This window comes from Sciurus vulgaris (genome assembly GCF_902686455.1).
Source record: "Sciurus vulgaris genome assembly, chromosome: 2".
NCBI classification, from domain to species: Eukaryota; Metazoa; Chordata; class Mammalia; order Rodentia; family Sciuridae; genus Sciurus; species Sciurus vulgaris.
This window is the reverse complement of record NC_136462.1, coordinates 86,619,982-86,630,169: the sequence shown is the minus strand read 5'-3', so window position 1 is coordinate 86,630,169 and position 10,188 is coordinate 86,619,982. Positions and strand designations below refer to the sequence as shown.

Here is a 10,188-nt window from a genome sequence, read left to right as displayed (position 1 = left end):
GACCCGCGGCCCCCACTCGCCCGCCCCCCACCCCCGGCCGCCCGAGGCTTTTCTTCCCTCACTCGCCTCTTCCGCGGCGGTGCTCGGGGTCCTCTAGGTGTTTCTATGACTACATTGTGTGTGTGGGAGGGTCAGATGTGGGGGTTGCCCGCGAGAGGGCCGTTCCTGGGCGATCATTTATCAATGTCACCCACATAATGATTCTCTCTGCAGCCTCCTATTGATGAGGATAATTACATTAGCTCAGAGTGACTGATCAATGAAAAACCACCACACAAAAACTTCTTTACTCCTCTATAATACCAAAAACCGATACAGAAATAACATAGAAAGCCTGATTTTCTTTCCCTTCTCTATCTACCAATGGATTCTGCTCCCCCCCACCAAAGGACGGGGGAATAAAGTAAGAAAATAGATCTAGGTTTGTTTCGTTTCAAGGAGGATGCAATTTTGCCCGTGAATGCATTTTCTCTAAATGTGTTGGCTTCATTCCTCCTTTGGTAAAGAATATCAACGGATTTGCTAATGTGAGTTGCTTTTAGACTGGTCTGTGGTTTTCCGTTCTTTTTATTTCTTTCCTTCCCTTTGGGCATTTTTTTTTTTCCGTACTTAAAAAAAAAAAAAAAGAATTCTTTTTTATAAGTAACTGGAAAAAAGAAATTACTCCAGACCCTCCTTTTTAATATAAAGCGTTTGTCTTAGTCGGGTTATCTTTTGTCTTTATCACTTCATAAAGTAGCGCAATTAAAGATGTGGTGTTGCATGGGTGTAAAGGGTGGATCCATTATACTGCGACATAATACGCTATATTCTCGCCTGAAAGTTTGCAGCTAAATTACGATTTCGCTTTTTCTAGACTTAAAAATCAATATTTTCTCAATTAAAGAGAATTTTAATGCTTTACTTGCGAGTTGTTAAAGGCGCTGTAAATTTTATTGTAATGCTTCTTGACTTCGGACTAGATACAGGAGACCGGTTGATTCTCGTGGTCTTTTTCCTCTCAGAGAACCTAGCCCAGGAACGTCCAGTGGTTTCAGATCAAATCGAAGCAACAAAGGTAAGGAGAGTTTCGAAAGCGACGGGGCCAAGGGTGGGGAGCCCTCCAGGGGTGCCCTCCATCGCCAGAAGCCATTGTCTCCTATGTTTTCGCCTCCCTGTGTCCCGCCTCCTGAAAGTGACAGAAGTGTCCATTTTACTCTAATCTTTCTCAAAGGGGAGCACATTAGACTCCCATCTGCCCTGGAATGGTCAGAAAAGGAGTTCTATTTGGGGAGCATCCTAGTCACTCCCCAATGCCCCTCTTTTTCCCTTATTTCCCAACTGTGACTCGCAACTGGCTCTTGCACAAAATCTGCCATATTTTATACGTGCTCTGGCCTCTGTGTCAGAAATCATTCCCCACCCTCAGGATCTGTACTGTTTACAGATGTTTTCTTCTTCCACACGTCCCACCTAGTAAAAGTTCCCGCAGAGAATTAACTGTGGTGTGTTAATAGCCCAGATCTGCTACTGTTCTCTCCTGCAAAGTTGAAATCTGGGAATGTGGAGGATGGCATTGAACTAACTTGGAAGAGCTGCCCAAGGCCCTTCAGAAGCCCAGAGATGAGCATTCCAAGGCCCAGGGACTTGGTGGGAAGCAAAGCAGTGAAACTTTCACAAAGTAAAGCAGAGAGGAGGATGAAAATGAGGCTAGAATTGGCTGTAATGAGAGAAGAATAGAATGAGGCAGAAACTGAGCCTTTGGGACTTCTATAAAATAGTAATAATAATAAGGGAAAATTGAATATCTAAGTCTGCTACTAAACTTTTTTGAACCCGAAGTCTTTTAAAAAACAAGTTCTCAGGGATGCCAGGAAGGGCCTGAGTTTCCAAATGGAACAACTCACAAAGTTCCTTTTGCAGTTCCTTCCTCTGATAATTTGTTGGGAATGAGAAGAGTAGGGAAAGGGCTATGTGTGTGGTGTACCAAGGGCTTAAGTAAGAGTATGATGGGAAGGGGCACCTAGATATAATGAGGCTGCTGTTTTAAGTTGAATAGAAAAGAAGCAGAATAGACCAAAAGGCACACAACACCACGATGCACTTTAAAACGTTCCCCACCTACCTGCTTTCCTTTTTTTTCTTCTAACTACACATTATATGGAATAGTATACATCAGTGGGGAAATTTACTTGTTCATCGTGTTCTATCCATAGACCCACCCACTGATCCCCCTTCCCTTAGATTCCTGACATGTAAGCCTAGACCATAGCCTTTTTATCAAGTGAGTGGGGCTTTGTTAATGTATTTGTACTTTTCTGCTTTCAGTCTAAGTTTCTCCCTTTGGAGGAGGGAGGAGGTGCAAGAAAGGAGGGGGAGGGGAGCAGAACACAAAGACTTTATCTAGTTCTCACCAAGCAGGTTTCAAAATAGGAACTTAATGGGAAGAAAGGAGAAAGAATAAAAAAAATAAAGAGGGGCGTGAGAATTGTTTATTAGAACAGGTTTACTTGTCTGGAAGAGAGGTAAGTCTGTGAATATCTTTCCCTTTGAAGATTCTGTTTTCCTCATATTGAAACATTTTCAAATTTTAATCCTTTAGAAGACAAAACCTCAATATAAATATGACATGGGCCACTGGCAAAAAAACGAACTTAAACTCAGAGCTGGAGGGGAGGGGTTGAGGGGAGAGCCCTTTCTGATTAATAACTAGCAGGGTAATGTTGAGGGCTTTTTCTGCCCGATTGCCTTTTTGAATTAGAGCCGATTTCTTCACACTTCAATAGTGCCTGTCTCCTTTAAAATGACTGGCAGATTTGTTTCTCTTTTTTCTCTCCCTGAGACTTAATGATGTAAATTTTCTAATTAGTTAAATCATATTGCTTACAGGCCTAATATTTACCGTGTAAGAAATGATCATTCTGATTTGGACCTTTTGAAATAATCTGAGAAATAACATTTGGCTTTTGAGTTGAGGGATGAGAGAGGAGGAAGCTCTATTACAGAAAGCAGTTTAGAGGAGAGAAGGCATGGACCCTGGCAACATGTTAAATTAATAGTTAAAGTTGAGCTGGGCTCACACCCCAAGTCCGCTTTTATTTTTCAATCAGGGAAGATTTAATTGGCAGCCCTCGGGCCGGGCGATCTGATATTTTCTCATTAGTTTCCCATCACTAATCTTGAGTGTTAGATTGGCTTAAAGGTTGTCAACATTTGACCAATTTTATTTAAAGAAAAAAATTGTGCGTCAAGACTCTGGGATGTGAGATCTGCAAATAAATCCTGCTTGGATCAGCGGAACCAACATGCGAAAAAAAAATGTTGACTATTAATCGTCGCATCTAATAAGTTGCATTAATGTGTATTTCAAGACTAAGGTGATCACACATGTTCGGTATAGATACAGAAGAAAAAGCAGGATTTGATGGGGACGGGGGCGCCCTGTATGTAGGATGGGTAGGTTCAGTGAGACGTAGATACATTTCGAACCGAGGGTAAATAACCCAAGTAGAATCTCTGTTGAGGATTTAGGAGCTACAATCCCTCCTCCCGCTTCCCTTTGCAGCTGCGTGAAACTGCCAAGTCTGCCTTGCAAGCTCCAAGCGTCTCAGCTGTCTGGTCCAGAGATAACATCAGAGCGCCCCCTGCTGGCCCGAAGAGTCGACCACGGCGAGTCAGCCCCCTGCGAAGCGAATCGTATTTTTCCGAGCCCTCCCCCGCGGTTTCTTGACTCCTTCCACCATACCCACCTTCGCTTTGCTGCAAAACGCCCCGGCAGGGGAATAACTTGTCAAGGCTGAACATTTAAATGAATAAACGATAAAAATAATAATAAAATGCGAAGGAACCCCCACCTTCACTTGGCCTCCGGGGAATAAACTATCACATGCCTTAGCAAAGTAATACATTTTCGTTTTCTAAATCTCTTTATTCTGTAAGGTTTTGCTGTAGTTTCTTTCTGCTGAACTGTAGATTCCAAGGAAATGTTTTAAAAGATACTGTAGAAGTTTATTTTATTTATTTATTTATTTTTTAAGTATAGCTGATGGGAAAAGCGGCCACAATACAAAACGATATTTCACATCCTTGCAAAATCAAACTCCTGAGGACTCGGTTTCACAGAAGTCCAGAGGAATCGTTTCGGAATTCAGACAGTTCCTTGGCGTGAATGACCCTTTCCTGCACCCTGCACCTCAAAAAAACAAACAAATAAATAAATAAAAAGAAAAGAAAGGGGGGGAAGCCACCCCCATCCGAATTTTTTTTCTCTTCATTCATTCTTTTTTTCGTATTTAAAAGTTGTCATTGTACCCACCTACCTGAACACACACACACACAAACACACTTTTTATCCCCACCCGTGTGCCTCTTCTTTACTGGCCTGTGCTTCTCAATTTTGCTGGAAACGGAAAGGGTGGTTGAAGTGCAGCAAAATAAACCGCGATGTCTTTGACACTTGATCTCACTATGGTACTTCATGTCCAATGCAAGGTGTGGGACTGCTACCATTTGAGAGTGTTTGGGTTATTTTTCAACGGTTCGATGCATAGAGGCATTTTCTCGGCTTCCCAATTAATCTTCAGTGGGATTTATGAGCACTGTGTAACACGAGGGCGCACAGGTAACGAGAGCCGGGGCAATCTCGGGCTGGCCGACGCGCCGACTCCACCGCCAGCTCTACCCTTGGGAAAGGCGCTGGCAAAGCAGCCCTGACTCGGAAAAGTCTTCTGACCACAGCGAGACCCCCACATGAAGCGTGTTAATCTACAATGCGGAACGACTTTAGTTTCTGGGGGAAAATTTTGGTTTTGCTTTTTTAAAGTACCAGATAGCGGGACTTTGTGAAAGCAATTCACAGAAATGCGCGGGGGAAGAAACATCGGGCAGGGAGGGCAGGAGGGAAAAGGTGGCTCTCCTGACTTTCATTTCCTGCCAGAGTACCAAGATCCTCGGTCTAAAAATCCGTTGTCTTTCCTCGCTTCTCTGCAGAACCTCCCGTATCAACCCTTCTACACCTCATGCCCCGCCCCTCTTTGGGGACGCTCCAGGACCGGACAGGGACCCAGAAACCCCAGAGAAGGAGCTCTCCCAGGGCAAGGCAGAGGTAGGAGACAGCCTGGTTCTTCACGCTGGTGAAGTGACGCCTCAATGTAACTGTGCTTGAAAAATTGCTGGGGCTATTGTGACAACTGAGATAAAGTTAAATATTTATATCCAAGCTGTTATCATTTTGGGGGGTCTGTTTTGAAGAAGTTCATTGCATTCAAACTTAACTTTAAACATAAATCCTGCTCTGGAGAAGCAGAATCTACTGCCTGCCACTGCGGTTGGCTTTTTGAAAGGTCCCCATTAAGCTTAGAAGTGTAAGGAAAACTACTGCAGATCATAAGTCCACTTAAGCATATGTATATACATGTAAATGTGTACATGGAATATATATATATGCATGTATAAGCACAATAAAACAATAAAGACAAGTAAGGATGTCCCTCATTGCAGCTGAATCCAAATAAATTTATTCCAGTAATACATTTTCATAGATGAAGAAAATATGAAAATCTCATTGTATTTATCTGAGTTCGACTTAATAAAATTTGGAGGCACTGACAGTCTGACCAATGTTCTAAGTAAATTAATGCAAAGGTCCCTAGGAAGAGACAGAAAATACCCCCTGCCATTAATCTTAAACCACTTGAAGATTATGATTAAAAGAATGAGCTCACTAAGCATTATCATCTCAAATAGCTGTTAACAGCCCCCATCCCTTATTGTGGCAACAGAGTAAACTCTCCACTAGGGATCGTGTTCCTCCCCCCCCCCCCTTTGTTTTTGTTTTCCTTTAAAGGTAAATAAGGGAGAACAGAAGCAAAGAAAAATGTCCCAAAAGTCTTGAAATTGCTGCTGTTAAAAGGCTTCTTGTTCACTTCTGATTTTCTCCTCTTTTTCTACAAAGGAAAAGGAAATTGAATGGAGAATCTACATTTGATGTGAAGAAAACACTAACAACAGTCGTGTAGGTGTGTTTTTCTTTTTCTCTGAAAAATATTTTTTATATGCAGCAATTTATCTAGTTGAAAGCTGTGGAGATGTAAAAAATGTTCGCTTGTCCACATCTATTCGCTGACTTTCCTCACTTGAGTTTTGCAGGTTTTTGTTAACAAATAGAAATTGTGGGAAAGAGAATTAGACACTTGCCAAGGAATAACAATATTATACACTTTCAAGTAACTCCCTTTAATCCTGTATTTGAGTGCCGATAGGGAGGCGGAGGGGCACCTATTTCTCCTAATAAATCCCAAAACCTCATTAGACGGAGAGAGGAGTAAGAAGTCCATTACTGGGCATTCTGACAAAAATGGAAGTAGTTCTTCTCTGCCCCTACAGTCCTAGAAAAGGACGCCCCCAAATATGCAAAAGCCCTTATGTTTTCCTTAGAATTGGGTGGACATTGCAGAGAAGTACACAGTAATCAGCATTTTAAAAAGCCAAATGCTAAAGCAAGAGGTGGCTAACAACAACAACAACACAAGTGCTAAAAACCCTGCCAATTCCTAGGTAGCACAGAAAATCAATGCAACGCGCCCCCTTCTAACCCAGCAGTAAGCTCTCCTGCAGGGAGAGGTTTCCAGTTGAAAGTGGAATTGGAAATGCCACCTCTCCTTAGAACGAAGGTTGAAGTTACCCAGAGGCTTGGGGAGGGGAGGTAAGGACGTTCCTTCTCCCAGCCGCGCTTCCCACCTGTTCCCTGCGTCTCAAATTGGCACGCAGAAGAGACCAGGAACTGGAGCAATTTCCCTCCACTGGTATCGGAACAACTGAAACTCTTACCAAACCAAGAAGGAAACTCACTCAAACAGATCCCTCAAGGCCGAAGGCCCTGTCACTGGGACTGAACCTCCCGGTCCGTGGCACACGCAAAGGCCTGCCCAGTTCCCGGACCAGGCTCCCGAGCGCGGTGGACAAATGGTGCACTGGGCACGTTGGTCCCCGAGCGAGTGTGAAACTCAATGGAGTGAGACCGTCGTCCCGCCACGCTGTGGGGCGTGCGTGCGTGTGTGCGCACGCGCACGTGTGTGAAACACGTGCACTTGGTGCGGGCCGCCAGCTGCAGATGTCAAACAGGGAAGTACACCCGCGTGATTTCCCGGCCCCGAACTTACATCTTCCCTCCACCCCTCTCCCTCGCCTCAGCCATCCCCACCTACTCCCCAAATCCTGGGCCACTCTCCGACAGGTGAGTTGCTTTGGGCGCCTGAGAAAAGATACCGGAGGAAAGTCAGAGGCGAGAGGAGGAGGGGTTGGGAAGAAAGATGGCACTTCTAGAGCTCAGACATCCCTATCTTGGAGTAATTGTCATCACGTCGATCTTTTCACCCTGATCTACGGTATCCAAAAACAGGTTGATTCGCGGGAAAATCGGGCTCACGAAAACGTCGGGATTTGCACGCAGACTCCTGAGACCTGAGCAAGCTTTGCTGAGGTTCAAAAGTATGATTTTAATTTTCTTAATGAAGGCGCGCTCTACAGCTCAGCTGGTAATGCCTGTGCTGAGTTTAATAGACTTCTGTCGAACAGAAAAAGACGGATAACTATCGGTTATAAGTAATCTGCTCTAATGCAATTATTTTCCCAGGTTCTAAAGTCATTGTGCGGAGAAGTCAGGAGTGAATTAAGTCCCAGGGGACAGCGGACTCGGGGCAAGAAGACCTTCTGAAATATGATGCGAACCTGTTTTGTGTGATGCACTTGGATTTGGGGGTCAGGTCGAAGGTTTCAAAGCTCTTAGTAAGCACGTGTGAATCTCAATCTCTCCACCCCTGCCATTCCCACCTCTTCTCCCTCTCCCCAATTCTTTTTTCTCTTTAGCTCCTCTTCCCCTTTCTTCACATTTCTTCCAGAGCCCATTTTGTTTGTCCTTGTGTATTTTAGGCTGATCTATTAAGTCCAAAGTATTTCTCAGAAGTATTCACACAGAAGGAGGCTCTTGGGCTGTGTGAGCCCATTTGCTGTTTGAAATAGAATAAAATTGCTCTGTTTAGGATACTGATGCCACCGTGCACACACAGCTGATAATCAGAGTATTCTATTCGAGTAAGAAAACCAATCTAGGTCACTATGCAAAAGTCACATCTTAGTTTTTACACAAATTTCATTCGAGGCATTTTCCACTTGAAATTGTCCAAATTCTTCTCAGCTTTCCACCTTACCTGGTAAACACGAATGGCAGGCACTTGTGATTTTAAAAATAAAAATTATTGACAGGGTTCATAATTTCCCCCTTACAGAAAACACACCAGATACATGAAAGGAAAGCCCTGCATTCTCATCCAGAGGGAGGATTAGAAGGGAGCTCTAAGGCAGGTGACATTGGATGCTGCTTGGCACCTGGAACCACACACTTGCACCTGCATCTTGGCACGCCATGCTCCAGCCCCACGTTTCCAGCTAGTCTTCTCACCAGTGCTGGGGAACAAAAAAAGTTCTTGGAACCAAAGAGGGTTAAATGAATCTCAGGCTTTAGGCGGTCTATTCCAGACCCCCTGGAGATCCACAAATCAAGGTTAAGGACCAAGTCCTTAACCTTGTATATTTCTGTCTCTCTTCTTTTTTCCTTTCCTCTGCTACACACAGACACACACACACACACACACACACACAGAGTGACTTACTCACACAGGCATACATACAGACCCACAAGGTTCTGTAATTACTGTCTCTTCTTCCCAAACAACCCTACCCCATTCCTTCTCACTTGTACAGCCAGAACACACACAAAAAGAAATGGAGATATAAGTAAAAATCCATGTGCAAACCTCTCTCAGGGCCCACTGGAGGAAGAGCACAACTAGTGCTAAAATGCAGGAAAATGGGGTTCATTGGAAAGTGAAGATCCTCACAGTCCCAGCCTTGTGGTGGACACCTCTCCTGGAGGGTGGAGGTTAGGTGAGGGATGCTTTTGACTTTTCCCTTCCTCCTGCTCTTCCTAAGCTCCTGGGGAGGGAATTAGGAAAAGATTCAGTCTTTGGACCCTAAGGAGTCCCAGGACTTGGAGTGAGCAATGGAGAATTGTTGGGATGTGGAGTAACTGCCAGGAGGTCTTGTTGGCCAGTGCAGAAGTCTGCAGTGGTGGAGACCCACGTCCAGCTCCTTAAGCCCTTAGCCTTGGCACCCTTTAAAGACAGAAAAGGTTGCTGAGAGTGCCCAGGCCTACTCTACTCCTGCAACCTGGTACCAGAGATGAAGGGCCTGTCTCTGGCTCCAAGGGCAAATTTGGTGCTGGAGTAGGGATGCTGTCAGAATCACTCCCCACTTTACTTCCACCTTACTGCATCAATTTCATCTCTAGATCTCTGCTATCCCTTCTGAGGGCAGGCCAGCAGAATTACTGTGTTGTTTGGGAGACCTGGGAGAACAACAGCAAAGACCTGGGTAGGTCTAATTCTGCTTTTGGAAAATAGGAAGAGAGAAGAGGAAAGAGACACTATTACCTAATAGTGAGTTTTCCAACAGCTTTCTCAGCAAAGCAAGTTTGAGAAGTGTTTGGAAAAGCCTATTACCTCCCATCCCATCCACTCTGAAAGGAACCTGGAAGAAACCACTCTGGACATATGAAGACTCACATCTCCCTTGCCTCCTGAGAACTTTTTGCAAAGATGTCTTGAGGGCTCTGACTAGGCCACTTGCAGGCTCAGTCCAGCCTTACTTCTAAAGCAGAGGAATAGATTATATTTGGGGAAACCCAAGAGTTAGGTTTGCTTCTCCCTCATTTATACTCCTGTTTTAAATGTCTGTAGAGGAAAACATTTACCCTCCTCCTTTAAATGTCAGTAGGAAGCTTTTTTTTTTTTTTTTTAGTAAATAAATGTGTAATTGTGTTTACATAGAATTAAGGGTTAAGTTGTATCTTTTTTCCAACTGTGCATAGATTTGTTTAAAGGACTGACCTGAACAGAGTATGCTTTTAAAGAAAAAAACACTGAAATATAAGCTTCAAGGACAAAGAACACTACAAGTGCTTGATATCCTCTTCCACTGCCTTCATAAATGAGAGGTTTCTTAAGAATATCTTGAATAATGAGGGCTCCTAAACCAAACTAACCAATACACAAAATAGTACATTATTGTGTCTTTAAAGCAAGTTCCCCTAAAAGAAGTTAGAAGCCAATATCTGACTTCAGAGTTAAACTTTTTCTGCTTGTTTATTTATCT

General features: G+C 43.8%; 1 protein-coding gene across 7 annotated transcripts; it reads left to right on the top strand.

The window, feature by feature from the left end:
* Window positions 1–426: 426 nt before the first annotated feature.
* LOC306653280 (uncharacterized protein) lies at window positions 427–9,786 on the top strand. 7 transcript variants are annotated; one of them, XR_013761682.1, is made up of 5 exons: window positions 427–527; window positions 1,005–1,057; window positions 4,969–5,083; window positions 5,933–5,996; window positions 7,613–9,786. XR_013761682.1 is itself a non-coding variant. In XM_079126254.1 (4 exons), exons 1-4 carry the CDS (start codon window positions 4,423–4,425, stop codon window positions 7,617–7,619), a joined length of 360 nt encoding a protein of 119 aa, XP_078982380.1. In that variant the 5' UTR covers window positions 4,265–4,422; the 3' UTR covers window positions 7,620–9,786. The 7 variants fall into 7 exon arrangements, 1 of the variants encoding a protein (XP_078982380.1); XR_013761686.1 differs by lacking the exon at window positions 7,613–9,786 and adding an exon at window positions 6,535–6,883; XR_013761683.1 differs by lacking the exons at window positions 427–527; window positions 1,005–1,057 and adding an exon at window positions 4,265–4,600 and having other exon boundaries at window positions 5,933–5,992; window positions 7,613–7,737; window positions 9,490–9,786.
* Window positions 9,787–10,188: the final 402 nt, after the last annotated feature.

Bases quoted from the DNA above. Each gene is read 5' to 3' on its own strand.
- LOC306653280 (XM_079126254.1), top strand. From the start codon at position 4,423: ATGTCTTTGACACTTGATCTCACTATGGTACTTCATGTCCAATGCAAG. The intron at 4,601-4,968 runs GTAACGAGAGCC...GCTTCTCTGCAG, and splicing joins TGTAACACGAGGGCGCACAG to AACCTCCCGTATCAACCCTT. The intron at 5,084-5,932 runs GTAGGAGACAGC...TTTTCTACAAAG, and splicing joins TCTCCCAGGGCAAGGCAGAG to GAAAAGGAAATTGAATGGAG.